Source organism: Copadichromis virginalis, linkage group LG5, assembly GCF_057382275.1.
Source record: "Copadichromis virginalis isolate Kocher_CV1m ecotype Utaka linkage group LG5, C_Virginalis_male_GT1.1, whole genome shotgun sequence".
Taxonomy (NCBI): Eukaryota; Metazoa; Chordata; class Actinopteri; order Cichliformes; family Cichlidae; genus Copadichromis; species Copadichromis virginalis.
The window spans coordinates 27,086,158-27,103,859 of record NC_140622.1 but is presented as its reverse complement, the minus strand read 5'-3'; the positions used below and the strand labels follow the sequence as shown (position 1 = coordinate 27,103,859).

The following is a 17,702-nucleotide window of genomic DNA, read 5'->3' as shown; positions in this document are numbered from 1 at the left end:
GCTTATTTTGCGGTATTTAGGTGCGTCTGACGCTGAGGGATTTCTGTCATTTTTAATTCTCTGCCTCTGTCCTTTTCTTTTCTTCCGACCATCCATTTCGCGGTTTCTCTAAAAGTAATCTGTAGCAGAAGCAGGTAGATACTGGGAGCACTGCGAAAGAAATGCACGGGTGCATGCGCGCACACACAGTATGGGAGTCTTTAGCGCGCAGCAGGGGACACCCAGTGGCGAGTTGCACTTGAAGTGAGCTCTGAGAGGTCCGTCCATTTGTTACTGTTTGCAGTATCGCAGTTTGTGCAGTAATTGTTCACGCTAGGCCAAAACGACTCTCGGCACACCAGAAAATGTAAATTAGAAATACTATATGACACCTGAAACGACCAAAATCATGCTGACACCGACGTTACATTTATGTAATGTCTGCGTGTCTGTTCTAAGCTGTTAACTGCTGGCGTGAGTTCACATATTCATGGTCAAATGTTAAACGTCTCTTTGAGGCGTTAATTAGGCATTGGACTAGTTGGCTGAATCACCTACTGTAACACCTACTGAAATAACAAAACTATAGCAATTAGGTCTTCAGTTGTGTTGTTTTGAATACACTCAGTTTTTTCCTAATCTTTGTGTTTGACCCCACCACGCTGATGGGGTACTCAACACGCAACATGTATTGAAACAAATAAGAGATACATCGCTACATCAACAGTCTTGCTTTACCATGAATAATTGTCATAGGTATTCATATATTTAATAGTCACAATTTCCTTAATCACTTCAGTTCCTTTTAGTTACTTTGATAAAGTTACTTTGATAAACTGTTTAAACAAGTGATCAAAAGTTTAAAAACACTTCATTTTTCTATCTCCTAATTGCAAAGACTTGGGAGAAATTCTTTCAAATACTCCAAATCACATATTTTAATACAATAGTTTTAGGATTGTGTTAAGGTTATGGTTACTTCCTTTCTGAGGTTTCATTTTTAAATACTCCAACCATAAAACCTATTTACTTATTTATTTTACTTTAAACAGAATTTCTAAAACTATTTGAAACAATGTTTGTACTATACTGTGAATTTAAGCAATGACAACCAAAAGCAAAGAAAAATATCATTTCCTACATTATAAGAAGGGGGTGTGTAATGTAAAGCATCATTTTCTGCAAAATGAGGAAATTTATATGTCAAGAGGCCAAGATGTTTGACCCTAAGGTCATTGTCCCTCTTTGCTTTTTAAAGTCAATTATCAGTCAGACTTGATCTGTTCACTTCCTCACAATCCTCTTGTAATCTAATTTTGCTAATTTGAGGATAACCCTGAGCAGGTATAAAACACCAAGGCAGCCATAAACTACCTGTGTGTGGTTGGTTTACACCTTTCTAACACTACTGGGATATTCCATCAGCTGAAACTCAAGCAAACTAGACAACAGAAGATGGCTTGGGAAGGAGGAATTGAGCCCAATGGCACTGAAGGCAAGAACTTCTACATTCCCATGTCCAACAGGACTGGGGTTGTTAGAAGTCCTTTTGAGTACAATCAGTATTATATGGCAGACCCGATCTTTTTCAAGCTCCTGGCTTTCTACATGTTCTTCCTGATCTGCACTGGGACTCCCATCAACGGCCTGACATTGTTTGTAACTGCTCAGAACAAGAAGCTCCGGCAACCTCTCAACTATATCCTGGTCAACCTGGCTGTGGCTGGACTCATCATGTGCTGCTTTGGATTCACCATCACCATCACATCAGCTTTTAGTGGCTACTTCATTCTTGGAGCCACCTTCTGTGCAATTGAGGGATTCATGGCCACACTAGGAGGTAAGCAAGAAGTCAGATCCTTTTCAGGATCCTTTCTATTTCATTGGCAGATATACAATATCAATGAATAACTCACCTTTTCTGTCTACAGGTGAAGTTGCTCTCTGGTCACTTGTTGTCCTGGCTGTTGAGAGATACATTGTGGTCTGCAAACCCATGGGAAGCTTCAAGTTCTCTGGAACTCATGCTGGTGCTGGAGTACTCTTCACATGGATCATGGCAATGGCTTGTGCTGCACCTCCACTCTTTGGATGGTCCAGGTACTCAAATATTTCTTAATATTTTATTTAGTTAAACAGCCTTTTGTACTTTTAAGCCACTAACTTGAAAATTAGATATTTTCACTCACAAAACTAGATGTTAAATGTAAAGAGCTATTTTTACTGAATGAGGACATGACTTTCTTTCTCACAATCTCACACAGGTACCTTCCTGAGGGATTGCAGTGTTCCTGTGGTCCTGACTACTACACACTGGCTCCAGGTTTCAATAATGAGTCATATGTCATCTACATGTTTGTTGTTCACTTCTTCTTTCCTGTCTTCACCATTTTCTTCACTTATGGAAGCCTTGTGTTGACAGTCAAAGCTGTAAGTGAAGCTAAAGTTCTTAAATTATTTATAATAGTTTAGTTAATCTAACCAAGCTAGCCATTGCTACTGTGGAATTTATTGGTGTTACATTAACCTAACTGACCATAAAACTTAACAGGCAGCAGCACAGCAGCAGGACTCAGCTTCTACCCAGAAAGCTGAGAAGGAAGTGACCCGTATGTGTTTCTTGATGGTCATGGGCTTCCTAATAGCTTGGACACCGTATGCTAGCTTTGCTGGTTGGATTTTCATGAACAAGGGAGCTTCTTTCGGTCCCCTCACTGCAGCCATCCCTGCTTTCTTTGCAAAAAGCTCAGCCTTGTACAACCCTGTTATCTACGTGCTAATGAACAAACAGGTTGGTGTTACGTATTCTCATAGTTTTCTTCTCTGTTTTTCAGTCTTTTGCTGTTTACTGAGTTTCTGAATTGGCTGTCTTTCAGTTCCGTAACTGCATGCTATCCACCATTGGAATGGGCGGCATGGTGGAGGATGAGACCTCAGTTTCAACAAGCAAGACAGAGGTGTCCTCTGTGTCTTAATCTTGATGGCATCTTCAGATATAAGGACACTGATGATCGCTCGCAAATTTTCAAAATTCCCATTAGAGAAATCTTTTGCCAAATGGATTTAAGAAGCGGACTTTGGACAAAAACACTAAGGAATTCTATCTTATCTTATCTCTGAACTAACAAAAAATGCATTTTCTGTTGAGGTGATCTTGTACAGCAGTTGTGCGTCTGTGTGCATGTGAGAGCATTTGAGTGAGTGAGTCGATGTGTAGGAACTCAGATCCTCAAAATGTCAAAAGAAAAACTGTAAAACTGCTGAAATGTGACACTTTTACCTGATGAATGTGCAATCACATGCTGATTGTTTTCATGTAATTTTATGGTTGGGGATGTGTGTGGGGGGCATACTGTATACTTAACTGGTCTACCAGTGGTGTTATTTTTATGTATAAAAAAATAAAATATAGACTTGAGTAGAAAATAAATGCATGCATGAAAAGAAACATACCTGTTTGTTGTTTAACTCTAAAGCTTTACACATAGATTTAAATTAAATCCAAAGGGCACACACACACACACACACAGGTTTGCACATATGTGCAGGACGATTGTGGCTCAAGAGTTGGGAGGTCGCCTTGTAATTGGAAGGTTGCCGGTTCGAGCCTCGGCTTGGACAGTCTCGGTCGTTGTGTCCTTGGGCAAGACGCTTCACCCGTTGCCTAGTGGTCAGAGGGCCCAGTGGCGCCAGTGTCCGGCAGCCTCGCCTCTGTCAGTGCACCCCAGGGTGGCTGTGGTTACAATGTAGCTTGCTATCACCAATGTGTGCGTGAATGGGTGGATGACTGAATGTGTAAAGCGCTTTGGGGTCCTTAGGGACTAGTAAAGCGCTATACAAATACAGGCCATTTACCATATGTGTATCATTCAACACCCACTAAATTTCTCCAGGCTGTTATTACTGTTTTCTCAATTAAAAACAAAACATAGTCACTTGCTGATTATATTGTCAACATGTCATCTTCAAGTTAGTCAAGACTGACAGTTAATGATTCCCTTTTGGACAGGAATGGCTGTTGTTGCATACTTATAAATTATAGTAATCCACCATGAAAGGGCAGCAATGAAAAGAAAAGGAAGTGCTCCTTAGACAGAAGTGTCACACTTATTGCAAGTTTTATATAGCGAAGGTTTTGTGATGTGTGAATGTTTAAAATAATGAAGAACTGCTGAGATGTGAAAGTAGGCCAGTGAAATAAATGACCTGCATCAGAAACGGTCTGTTTCCCTGTTTCACTCTCTTATGATGGAAAACAATCACAGTGAGGGGATTATAACAACGGGTCTACAATGGGCGTCAATACATTTTTCACCAAGGGTATGATGAATACCTCTGCTGACCATAACATCAAAATGTCCTTCGGCCTGGTCATGAGTCTATGTATAAATACACAATTCTGATAGCACATTTCTTACGTCTGAAGATGTGAAGCTGATATATGAGAAATCACCCAAACATGTTTTTACAAATAATTAGCTTTTTTCTGCAATGTGGTGATAAATGAGTGTAGACATTTTTGAGAAATATGTGTAATAAAACATTTGACACCAACAACAAGAACAAAAAACATACACCCTTTGTGGTTTGTTTCTTTTTGGAGAACAAGTGAAAAAATGACTTATTTTCCTGCAATTTGCACGGAGAAGAAGAGGACATTATTAATCCTATTTACGGGAATGCATCAGTAGAAAAAACAACTTATATTTGGTGTGATGTTACACCACCCCCTTGAGGCCTAACTCCTAACATACAACCTTACGTGTCTGCTGTTATACATGCTACATTTTCTGAGACTGAAAAAAGGTACAAAATGAAAAGCAAAGACCTGACATTTAGAAAGGTAGCACATAATTGTTGCTCAAGTGGAATGATAAAAAAAAAAGAAAAGAGTTGATGTTATTTTTTTTTTAATAAACATAGTAGGACCCTCGCTTGGAAAGCCTACAGATGATAAAACAGGTGGATAATGCCCCCTGCAGGTGTTTACAAAAAGTGAAAAATATCTTATGTCTCTGTATCACCACTGTGTACAACATCTTCCTCAATGTGCTTCATTTGGAAATAAAAGTCACAGCTGGTTCATGTACACCAGGGAAAACAGACATAACCAACATTAAGTGCTACATGCCAGTATGACATCTTACGAAGGGGATTAATTACATTTAAATGTAGCCTTTCCTCCATACAAGATGGGCCATCTATCTCATGATGTAGCCTTTTATTTCCTGCTGATGACCTGACCCTAATTGGCATGCTGTGGGTACATTCACTGCAATTTTCTTCAAAGAGCCTCCTCTGGACACCTGCATGTGCTCAGTCTCTTTGTCAGGGGGCCGGCAGAGGCGAGCATCACCCCTCTTTGTTCTAATTGCTTTAATCAGATAGCGGACTGCATACAGAGGCCTTAATAACAAACTTGGGGATGCTCTGACTGTAACTCAAAGCTAATGTTCACTTTGAGGACGGCTGGAGCTACATAATAGTTCCGTTAGCAGCAGTCTGTTAACAACCGGCCTAATTTTAAGCAGGATTCCCAGTCAGCAAGTGTAAGTTTACCACAGTTTGCTTTTAACATACGAAATCTATATTATTTGATCCCTGACAAGAAAAGTTAATTATTTTTTTCTGAGTTTTTTCTGCTTTGCCATTTTTCGGCAAATTTATGTAGTGGAAAATTTATTTGCATTTTTCTTTTTTCTTTTTTTGGCAGGTTAATGTTTGTGTGTGAAAAAAAATGAAACATTTCTTAAAACCAATTTGTTCTGATGACATATCATCCCGGTGTTTGTTGAAACAGCCTAAATATCAGGCATTTCAGTCTCATTTTATTTTTCTACAGAACACAAGTTAAATCAGTCAAACAGATTTTGAAGCATTTGCCTCACTGAGTATGCAGCCTCAATGCTCAGATGAGCACAAACAGTGTTGTCATATTATTTGGTGCTCAGATACCACATCAAACTACTTATGAGTATGCCTTCTCATGGGCTAAAGCAAGAACAACTTGTCAAACAACACAAAACACGTTCAAAAACAGGCAACTGTTGGGCACCTGCCATGATAACCGAATTCCATGTGTAACATTGTGGTGTTCCCGTGAATGAATGAATGAATGAATGAGTGGTGGAGATCCACTGACACACTGAGGTTCACAAGCAAAGTTATCATTCAGTGAAGAATATTTATTCCACCTGTAGTGGCTTACTTATAACAATAATAATTTACTTAGGTGACATGGAAATGACTTTAAAATCAAAGGTGGATTATAGCATTACGGATTGCTGACATTTATATTGGTGAACATGTACACAAATCAGCTCAACCAACAGCTACCAACTCAAAGTCATGAACAGTTTATGGTCTGAGTGGTGAAACATTTTAGGTATTAGTATTATGGCCACCTTAAACAGATGACACTGACTTCGAAAAGATTATTCCATCAGGATTTGCAGGTGAGATGATTCCATTCACAGTGTGAGTCACGCTTCTTTAAATCAGTATTCATTAGTGATTCACTATGCTGGTTTCCCAAATTTGATTGCTTTCTGTATTTTTTAGTATTTACTACTTTTTTTGTTTCTTTTACTTATATACTTTGTCACTGAAATTAGTGGGTCGTATCTCTTTCTACACAAACTAATAATGGTATACACTCACTTTGGCATATATCACCCACTATCACACTATGATTGAAGAAATATGCACAGCAACAACTGACATAACATACATCCTAAAGTTAAATCCTTCAGAGTAAGATAAACTATAAACAACATGAGTCACTTGATCATATTATACATGCATAACAAAACTCTAGTACATTTGTTGGATTCAATTCTTGCACTAATCCAGCAGATTTACAGACGTGTGTATTGTATTTTTCAATTTACATGTATAATTAAAACATATATCAGCTTAAACATTGGTACAAGGCAGGAAGCCATGCTTTCATCTTGTTTACATCAAATTCTGACCCTACCATCCAAATGTCACTGTGGGATAATCCTGATACACGTGCTGTGTTCAAAGTCACTTTGAACACAGCACGGTTTGAACTTTAGGAGGTCGTCTTGACGTCTACATACTTAAATACACTGAGTTGCTGCCATGTGATTGGCTGATTAGAAATTGGCATTAATAAGCAGTAATACAGCTGTAACTAATCCAAAACAAATAAAATAAAAAATTCAAAAAATTCTACATTTCTCACACTTGAATGTTTCAGATCATCAAACAAATTGTAATCTTAGAAAAATATAATTTGAGTGAAAAGAAAATGCAGTTTTTAAATTAAGATTTAATGTAAATGTCCAAATCGACCTAGCCCTGTGTGAAAAAGTAAACCTAAATATAACTGCTTAAAACTAACAAATGGCTGCGCCATCCTTGACAGCAAGAACTGCAATCAAGTGCTTGAGATAATATAAAATAAGATAAAATATAGCAATGAGTCTGCAGTATAACATCCCTGTGGAGGAGCTTTGGCCCACTTTTCACTGCAGAATTGTTTTATTTCAGTCATACTGCAGGAGGTTTAAACTGCAGGAAGCACAAGCATGAAGACCCTGTTTAATGGTCATGCTAAAGTATCCATCCACTCTCCTCTTCTTATTCATGAGGTCACCAATCTGTTGCAGGGCCAACATAGAGAGACTGACAACCATTGACACTTACACCTACAAGAAACTTAGAATCACCCTTAACTCCACTAACTGCATGTCTTTGGACTGTGGGTGGAAGCCAAGTGAACATTTAAACTCCACACAGAAGGACCCCAGCCAGATAGTGGAGCTGAACTCAGGACTTCCTTGCTGTGAGAGAGTACGAACCACCATGCCACCGTGCTGCTAAAGTAATTCAATTGAATTTAAGTCTGGGTTTTGACTGGGTACTTTCAAAAGGTTAATTTTGTTTTTTTGAGCAATTCTTTTATGACTTCCTGGATAAGTCACGGAGGCGCTGTTGGAATTATTTTGGTAGGAAAATGACTCCGAGGAAGGTTCACTCTTGTGGTAGTTTTCCTGATGTCTTTTTTTTTCATTTGTGGATAATGACTCTCGCCGCCTTTTAAAAAGGAAGTTAATCACAGTTAAATTATGATTTAACAAGGAGAGAGTGGCAACTACTAATGTAAATTTATATTTTGATGATCTGAAACATGTAAGTGTGTCAAATAGATTAAAAAAAAACAAACTAAGACATCAGGGAGGGGTCAAACACTTTCTATTATCAGCACTGTAACTGCTGTGCTGTCATAGTGCTATTTGAGTAAATCTTTTAATTTAAGGATATTTGTAAATACTGTTCATACGATAGTGATTGTGATGATAATGATTATAATAATAATTGTAGTGGTAGAAGTAGTAGTAGTATATAAATTTAACACAATAACAGGCTGTAAAGTTATGTGTAAAGTTCACAAGTTAAAATAATTTCTGTGGTGTCTTATGAAAACTGTTTGGGTTTCCCGCTACAACCACAGGTGCACAGTTGTTTGCACAGTTTGTACAGTCGTGTTCAACTTCATGATTTTATTTAAACTGAAATGCACTGGCTGATCATGCTTGTACCATCATGCATGTATATCACTCTGTCTTTGCAGCGACTTGTTTACAAGGACCAAACCTGTGTAGTCAAACAGGTTAAGCGGTTTTAAGTATTAGTTAGCATTTTGTTAATTGTCTCAAATAGGATGAAACAGATACCCTGAGGGATTATCCCTTTGGGCTTTGCACTTGAGATAATCCTGATACACAGTGTGAGAAACGCTTTACTTTGGTGTTCTCATAACAGCGTTCACTAATTATTTCCTTTGGAAATATCTCCATTAGTTTTTTTTTAGTATTTCCTCACTTTCAATGTCCTTTGTTTTGTTTCTTTTTTTAATGAAAACATAGAGATTGACATCTTTTACTGAAGAAAGTAACCACATAATACACCCTGATTAAACTGTGACTACCTAAAAAATCAACCATATAACTGAAGAATATGCAGTGAAACATGAAATAGGCTGAAAATCCCATGAGCACATACAAGCACAAGCAGGTAAAATATACTTACGCCTGTTTCATGTTAACAGTATGATTTCAACATGAAAATTATACTGATATATTGGAAGGGATATATAAAGGAAACATTCAGCTTTGATATAACTACGTCAAAAGGTGACTATGCATGCATTTACAGAAGCACATATCTATTAATACTCATAAATGTTCAAATGGAGACACTGCAGTGCTAATAACAAACAGAATCAATTATGCAGAACAGTCAAACAAATAAATATTCATGGGAGAATGCTCACACACTGGTTACATGTATTTGTCCACTGATACAACATATTTCCATATTACATATTAGAGAGCACTGTAGTGTGATGTGTTTTTTCATTTAAAGGTAAGATCAAGCACTTATAAAGTTTGTAAAGTAAAATCATTTCTTTATGAAGAACACAAAGCCCCAGAATGATAACGCTAAAGCAACCAGATCCTATCTCAGTGTAACTGTGAAAGGATATTTTAATTGTTTTCTGGAAATGTAGAGTTTAGATTAGATTTAGATGAAACTTAGTCTCCCCCCCCCCCCCCCCCCCCCAAAAAAAAAAAAAATTGTCCACAGAAAATAAAAGGAAAATAGAAAATGCACAGTAAAACATGCAAAAGGACCCAGAGATCTCAGAAACAGTATTCTTGAGCAATCATGAGCGTATAAGTTTATGTAGAGGATAAACTACGTTGTGATCCAAACCCTTCAGCATTACATTTAGTCAGCAATGATGTCATTTTCACAAACTCAAAACAGCAGTAGCAAATTTTCATTCAGTTCTCTACGTGCATGTGCACGGTCAAACTCTAAGTCACATCTCATTGACAAATATCATTGGACCTTGAGAAGCCACTTTATCTTCTCTGTCATAAATTACCGGTTTACCAAGATATGTCTGTGGTAAGCTGAAGCTTACCTGTGTCTGGTTGATGCTAGCTTGCCTCTGCAACTGGTGATCAAAGTCTCCCTTTGACAGATTGAAACTGTTTTGTCGAGAGGGAGCAAAGTTCTCCTCTGGCTGGTCGAAGCTGCTCTCGCTGTAGAGCCGCTGTCGCATTGAACCGGAGCGTTTCCCAGACGCACTCCTGGTCGGATATCTCTGTCCAGTCTTGTACCAGCCCGTCTCTTTGAAGACAAACCAAATATTCCCAGACCAAAGGACAACATTAACAAAGCCAAAGACCTGGAGGAAAAGAAAAAACACACTAATATAAAATCGCTTTCAATAGCAGTGCTTCAGAACGTGCGTCATTCTTTAATTATAGACATACCACAGATGTGTTAAGACGTGACCAGAGAGGCTCCTCTGTAGCTGTGCATTTGTTTTCCTGAGCTCTGCAGGAAGTGATGAGAAGAAGCACCTGTGTTGGGTTGGTGACTGTCTTTATATCAGAAAGAGTTTTGGCCCAACAACAACTGCTGACCAACCACATGAAGGAGAAGATGATCGTAACAACAAAGTCCTGAGACACAGGAGAAAGGAGAAAAAGTCAAAAACCAAATTGAGCAACGACTTAAAAAAAAAAAAAAGTAAAGTTAGATCATGAATGTCAGCCTCAGGCCTAATACCAGCAGATATGCTTATATTAATGCCACCTCATATCAGCCAATGACTCCACTACACAGTTGGGTATCTCATACAGAGTTAGTGCAAATCTGCAAGCTACTTGACAACCAGTCTCCACCCTAGCTCCACTTTTATGCCCTGTCTGACTTAATAAGCAGGTCTTGATGCTGCTCCCCACTTTATACACTTCATGTATATGGATGTGCAGGAAGGCTCCAGAGTGGAGTCACAAAATACTGCAACTATTCTTTTAGCTATATTGGTCACGTCTGAATTGCATTTTATATAATACATAAACAAGACTCTATCAGACGGTAATATGAAGCTGGAACACTGAAAAATCTGAACATGAAAACTCACTGACCACAAGTGGACCTCTGTTGTTCTTCAAGTACTTGTTCTGGTAGAAGACATAGACAATCGTTGCCAACAGCGAGTACAGGAAAGCAAAGACACCCACAGTCATGAAGTATTGGGCAGCTGAGGAGAAGTCACCTTCCAGGAAAATAATCTCATCTCTGTTCTCTTTGCACAAAGGAGCTTTAAAATGCACTTGCTGTAATCTACAAAACAGAAAGAGCAGGTTTACGTGGAGAAGCGGGGGAAATTTGTTGCTGCAAAACTGATTGGTTAAATAACTCTTTATATACAATCAGTTTTCAAAGTCTGTCTGAAACTTGTTCACCAGTGTTTGGGAAAAAACAAAAAGGAAAGTTTGTGAAGGACAGCTTAGAAATCTAGTGGTGCTTTAATAAAAAATAAAGCTCAGTTTTCTCTTTCTTAGCTGTTGTTTTTGTTTGTTTCTCACGAGACTCTTGTGAATTTGGTGTTGCTCGTATAAGAAGCAATGCAATACAATATTTATAAAGTAGCTGCAAAAAGAAAAAAAAGCCAAGGACGTCTGCAAGATCTCTCTCCAATATGACGAAAGGACAGTGAAACTGCTTCTGAAATATGAAGCACTGACCAGTCTGATAACAGCAAACTGAGCAACTGTTACCCTGACAGGATCAAGTTTAAATCTTCATTAATCCTTCACTCAGTGAGGATTAGTCACTTTTTTCAGTTAGCATTTTATACTGGTTTATACTGGTTTATAATGGTTGATAAAACTTGAAAAACCGCAGACGCTGTGCTTCATAGTTGATGCTGTTTTCTGTCTTCTCCTCAGAGAGAAAAGTGTGATGCAAGGTGTTGCGTATTTATGCATGCTCAAAAAGTACAATATGGCCTAAAAAGCACTGAAGAAAAAAAATTCTACTAAGTAGACCCAATATTAATTAGGTCTTCATTATAAAATACTAAAGCATAAGGAGTACATGGTAAATGGACTGGTACTCATATAGCACTTTTTCTACTCGAGCACTTTCTTACTACAAGCTTCATTCACCTACACAAGCACCAGTTTTACCTTACTAAGTGCTTTTAACTTAATATTCACACAGATCCATCCGCATTCACTATCTTGCCAAAGGATACTTCAACATGCAGATTAGAGGAACTGCTGACCTTCTCAAGCAAATGACCTGCTCCACCTCCTGATCCACCGCTGCCCAGTATTCTTAACAATGTATGTTTGACTTCTCTCAGCATCTATTCTAATGCAGTTGTACAGGGCATGAGAGGTTTGAGTGGGTCGGTTCATGTGGCTGGTTGTTTTTCACCAGGGTTTGGCTTTTGATCAGTTTGTTATAAATTAATGATTAAAAAAAAAACCCCATCACAAATAAGAGCATGAAAAACAGAAGCAATTTTTTCAACACAACTCCCACTTTTACACTGTTCACATGCTAAGCGAGTTAAAATATATGCATAGAAAAGCAGTGTAGACATATTTGCCAAATGAACATTTTATTCATTTGAATGAAATAGCAAAGCAGTTGTAAATGTTCATATTTTTCATATCGTCTCAACCCCTTTTCCGGTTCAGGACAGTAAGCCAGCTGTGCATGGGCAAGAGGCAGGATACAGGCCTGGACTGGTCTATCACAGGCTGAACTCATGGAGACAGAAAATCATTCACACTCATATTCACATCTACAGTCAATGTAGCAGCAAACTCTTTGGAGAAAGTCCATGCAGGCACAGGAGGAGCATCCAAACTCTACAGACAAAGCCAACAGAACCTATTTGCCATGATGGCAACTTTTGCACAACTGTCAACATTTATTTTCCACAATTACACTGCGAAGGTTGACTAATACCTGCACACGCACACACACACACACACACACACACACACACACACACACACACACACACACACACACACACAAGACTAGTAATTATGATTAACAGGCACACCACTCATGGCTCAAATGAAATGATGTGAAAAGTGTGACCTCCCTGTGGAAGCCACTCACCTAAACCAGGCTTTTTTTAGACAATAAAAACCCCCAATGTCCATGCATTGCTCTTTGCACTTTACTGGTATAAAATTAAACTCTTCAACATCCACTTTTGGCTGGATTCTCTGTATAACACAGCAATTTCATTTAATCAGTGGGTAATTATATTCTATATTCCCACCACAGATCTGAAAATATGTAATTGCTGTGAATAAAAAGGACCTGCCAGATTCAACAAAGCAATAAGAACAATTTTTTTTTGTCATCCTGGAAGACAGCCGAGTAATGTTTATGTAATGGTTCACAAAGAAAGGCTGACATGGCCCCAGGTCATTGATGCAGTGTTTTCGAGTTGTGGACTTTCTAGTATTGTTCATTTTAATATTTTCTGTTGATTCTTAGGTTGCCTTGTTATTTGCTTCATGATTTCAATTTCCTTAGTTCCTGTCTATCTTCTCATGTCAGTTTCCCTGCGTTAGTTCAGTCGTGTCTGGGTTTCCCCTGTTTAGTTATCATGCTTCACTTCCTGCTTTATTTTTATAGTTGTATTCAGTTTTACTTCTCCTCATCTTATTTTCCAGATTGTTTGCAGCAGACTGTGAGCACCTGTGTTGTTCCCCAGCTGCGTTCACTTCCCTTGAGTAGCCTTGTGTGCAGAAGCAGCTTCACTTTTCCTGTTATCCTTGCTCTGTGCATTTGTTATTCCTCCTGCTGATGTTCCTAGTTAGGTTAGTGTCCATTTTCCTGGAGTCCTTGGATTTTGTTATCTTTTTGATCTCAGTTTTCATTTGAACTGCTCCCTCATTTATTTATTAAAGGCATGATTTAGATTTTACTCCTCACAGTGATTTTTGGGTTCAAATTTGGGATCCGCTACCACACACACTATGACAAAGATACTAATTTGTGGCTCATCATAATATCATTGGGTCGCTAAGCATTCAAATCACCTACACGTACATGTTGTAAGATGAGAGCGAGTGGTAAAATAGAAACACTGGAACAGAAGTTAAAAACAAAAGCACCTGAAGCTAAGATTTTTCTCATAGGAGTCCAGGTACGGATGAATCTAATGATGCGGGGAAGTATTTTAGACTCTGGGACAATAAATGGGTCAGACTCCTGCTCAGCTGTCAAGCTCTCTCATCCTAAGTTGGACAAAGAAAAAGCAGCTCCTCTGTTTTAGAGCTGTCATGTCAATGGAGCAGGCCTGTACAATTTTAAAATACTTTCTGGGCCTATTTAAGATGATTACTGTGGACATGCTTTTTAGGAGACTATTCACATTTCAGCTCTTAAAATAATAAAATGTAAAGAGATTTATTTAAAGTTAGCTGTGAAAGATTAAAGGAATCTTACTTAGAAGCAAACAACCAAAAGGGATCAAAAAGGAAACATAAGCAATTCGTTTACCTGAAAGGATACCCGAAATCAATGTTGATGCTGCGGTTATTCTGCCTCCTGTCTGCACAGTCCACCTTAACCTGGAGATGACCATAGTATCCTCCACATGTTGCAAAAGCACAGATGGCAAAAATCTTTGAAAGAAAAATCATAAACCAGTAACCATTAGTTGATCATTTATTCAGACTCTCCAAAAGTAGTTGACTCCAATCAGCGTGTGAGTGCAGCTTCCTGCATAATGTATACACATCAATAAATTATATGACAGATTATTAAGATTTATAATTGGTTTGAAAACAAAACCTGAATAATTTAAAGGTTGGAAGACAACAAACAGAGCTCCTGACTGTGCCCTGGAAGGAGGCCACAGCAGTACAGTGAGATTCAATTTGTCAATGCTAATACCAAACTCAGAGGTCTAACTTACTGTGAGACCCAACTGACTGTGAGGCAGACAGCTTCCTATTTCTTCCACTTCACTGACACAAAGAACAAGAGCTTTACTCTGCATCGGCAACTTTGAGTCCATTTATTACTTTTAACATCAAACACAAACTAAAAATGATCCCTAATTAAACTGCTGTTATTGATACAATTACATTTTAAATGTGAATAGAAGCAGACGTCATCATTTTCACCAACCCGAAGAGATAAATACAGAAAATAAACCACCAAGCAAAGAAACTTACCGGAGCAAATATAACCATACACATTTAAAAATCACAGAGCCCAACTCCGCACAGTGCAGACAGCTTTAGTCACCAGGTTGAAATGTCACTGATGTAGATAGGAAAACCAGAGCGACTCCTCCAGCAGAGGGGAGGGCTGACAGGAGGTGCCTTCCCCAAGGAGGAGTCGGAGACATAGTCAGATGCTATATTTATTCAAGCGCTGCAATAAGCTGTGTAAAAAATATCAGGTAAATATTTTGTTTACTTTACTTGTGTTGCACTGATTATAAGAACAATTCCTGTTTTTTAGGATTGGCGTGTCATGGCAAAAACATCTTTTCAAAATAAAGCTGCATTAGGAACATGAAACAGATGCAAATATCTGGGGCAGTGTTTTCATCATGACAATTATTTCTCTGAACTTAATCAGGTGAATTTGAATGCTGAAATTAAGGTTAAACATAAAACCTTCAACATGAGACACATAAAATTGAGGGAAATTGTGTTCGTAAACATAAAAAAAATGAAACAAATTAGTCTTGTGTTGTCTACCTTTGATTTCTGGGCTTTGAGCTGAAAATGAAAAAGCAAATGAAAGACTGGAGGTTTAATTTTCTCCTTCCATTTGGGATCATCACAGCTTATTTAGATATCCAGTGCATTACTGAAAAACTTCAAAGTTGATGGCACCCTTAAGCCGAAATCATCCTAAAAATATTAGTTTACATGCTGTAGTTGTTTATTTCTAGCGTAATGAGGGAGTCGAATTGACACAGATATGCAGTTGGTTACTCTGGTTACTCTCATTTTAATGTAGGTCCAGTGTAGCTGTGTTGCTTACACTGAGGTCTGATGAGTATATTAATTACAGTTCCTTTGAATTGCTTTGTATTCATTAATAACAACATATGGGTCTCAGTAATTATTGGGGCTCAGTAAGCCCAGAGTGTCAGGGGATCTTGAGTAATAATCCTAAGTAATATTAGTTCAGTGACCTCCACAGACAAGTATATTTCCCTTCAATATTAATTTTGATCAGTTTAACAACTGATTGAGTTAAAACTATACCTGCAGCTGCCTGTGTTGAAATGAGAGAAAGCATCACAGCTCCTGTGCATTTTGCAGATTTTAATAATTGCTGGATTCTTTAATTACATTTTATTTTCTAAGCAACTGCTGATATTTAGGTCATGTGTGCTGATATAAAAAGTATCTTGCTGACCTCTTTTGGTGACAAATCTGTACTACAGATGAATTTTTAAGTAAGGACGGAATTAGGGTTGTGCATGTCACTGAAATATGTTTGCAATATACTGAACTACAACCTGGGTTTTAACTGCTTATTGGTGATCTGAAGATACTGCAGCAGGACTGTGCTTTTCCTAAAGCATACCTAAAGCAAATAAACAAAAACAAAAAACCTCTTTGTAGGTTTTGGCTTTTTGTCAAAATCTGATTCTGATTAGTCTGAGTACTCAAAGTGAAGCGATTTATTTACAGTACAGTACCATGAATATGTTTAGAGATTAAAATGAGGGCGAAAGAGAGGGAAGGTATCATCAAGAGAGAACAGGCCGGTTTTGTTGGTACAAGAGCAGCTACTGGATCTCTTCAGCAGATTATCTCAGTGAAATGTAGTTTCCATTTTTATTTTTCACCGGGGCCTCTATAAAAGCATCGCAATTACTACACATCACACCACCAAATGTTAATACTCCTGCTATCGATCATTTAAAGTGCTCCCACTAATAACGATCTAAGAAGCAAATAAGCATCGGGTAAATACATAACACACAGTAATTACATCATAAAAGCAACAATATAAAAACAGGATATAATGAAATAGATATTGTGAAATATCCTTTTACATCATGTGAATTGTTGGAATATATACTGGAATAAATATCCACTCAAATCTTGAAAGTAATCATTGAAGAGCAGCAGGCAGTGCGTGATTAAATAACGACTTAAAAAAAGTCAGAAGCCTGTTATGAGAAGTTATTTTAAAATAGAAAGTGACATTGATTGCCCAATTCCCTCAGGCAGTGACCAATCACAATTTAAGTCTGCACTGAGAAGCAGCCAGAATGAGCCAGTGCCAGAGGAAACCTAGATTCTTTGAGGTGAAAGCATCTGAAAGGTAGCAAGACGGCAGGTTTAATGTGTTTAGAAATCTCTCAAAATCAGTTGTGAAAGTGACGGATACCCAGTGTGCGAGAGTAAAGACAGATGTCATGTGGATTCTTTTAGAACCTATTTTGTTCCAGCTGGAGGCTGACAGGACCATTAAACTGATGTAAAAATAGAGGTTGATGCTGCAGTCTTGATGAGAAGAGACATGAAATCCCCTCCCTCGTTTAAGCAGAGATAAGAATAGTTTGTTTTTTTTGGTAATTCCCACGAGTAAAGACTGCTGCTTTGGGTTCTTTGCACCTCAAGTTAGTTTTTAAAAATGCTGTTTCTATGGAATGAGCCAGATAACTGTGGAGAGACAAAACAAAAGTCTTTGTTGTGAGACATTTTACAACATCCAGCTCTGTTTCAAATGAACTCTCATGAAGGTTGTCAGAAATGTTTTGAAAGGTCCAGTGCGTTTCAGCAATATAAATGTTTGTTGTTGAAAACTGCAATAGAGAAATTTAGATTGGGAAAAAACATCAGTTCAAATAGAGGTTGTTAGTCAATCAC

At 38.0% G+C, this 17,702-nt stretch overlaps 2 protein-coding genes across 3 annotated transcripts; one reads left to right on the top strand and one right to left on the bottom strand.

Moving 5' to 3' along the window:
- Window positions 1-1,330: 1,330 nt before the first annotated feature.
- Window positions 1,331-8,356, top strand: LOC146709906 (green-sensitive opsin-like). 2 transcript variants are annotated; one of them, XM_085457119.1, is made up of 6 exons: window positions 1,331-1,819; window positions 1,911-2,079; window positions 2,244-2,409; window positions 2,531-2,770; window positions 2,856-2,947; window positions 8,338-8,356. In XM_085457119.1, exons 1-6 carry the CDS (start codon window positions 1,435-1,437, stop codon window positions 8,354-8,356), a joined length of 1,071 nt encoding a protein of 356 aa, XP_085313245.1. In that variant the 5' UTR covers window positions 1,331-1,434. The 2 variants fall into 2 exon arrangements, with proteins under 2 accessions (XP_085313245.1, XP_085313243.1); XM_085457117.1 differs by lacking the exon at window positions 8,338-8,356 and having other exon boundaries at window positions 2,856-3,306.
- Window positions 8,357-9,597: 1,241 nt separating this feature from the next.
- On the bottom strand, window positions 9,598-15,114 carry synprb (synaptoporin b). The gene is made up of 5 exons (XM_085458067.1): window positions 15,033-15,114; window positions 14,353-14,477; window positions 10,956-11,154; window positions 10,296-10,487; window positions 9,598-10,207 (listed from the first exon to the last, which is right to left on the bottom strand). Exons 1-5 carry the CDS (start codon window positions 15,054-15,056, stop codon window positions 9,836-9,838), a joined length of 912 nt encoding a protein of 303 aa, XP_085314193.1. The 5' UTR covers window positions 15,057-15,114; the 3' UTR covers window positions 9,598-9,835.
- Between the last annotated feature and the right edge of the window lie 2,588 nt (window positions 15,115-17,702).

Coding starts and splice junctions, on each gene's coding strand:
- LOC146709906 (XM_085457119.1), top strand. CDS start 1,435: ATGGCTTGGGAAGGAGGAATTGAGCCCAATGGCACTGAAGGCAAGAAC. Junction 2,080..2,243: donor CCACTCTTTGGATGGTCCAG/GTACTCAAATAT, acceptor AATCTCACACAG/GTACCTTCCTGAGGGATTGC. Junction 2,771..2,855: donor ACGTGCTAATGAACAAACAG/GTTGGTGTTACG, acceptor GCTGTCTTTCAG/TTCCGTAACTGCATGCTATC.
- synprb (XM_085458067.1), bottom strand. CDS start 15,056: ATGTGTATGGTTATATTTGCTCCG. Junction 14,478..15,032: donor GTATGGTTATATTTGCTCCG/GTAAGTTTCTTT, acceptor TTTCTTTCAAAG/ATTTTTGCCATCTGTGCTTT. Junction 10,208..10,295: donor CACGTCTTAACACATCTGTG/GTATGTCTATAA, acceptor CTTTTCCTCCAG/GTCTTTGGCTTTGTTAATGT.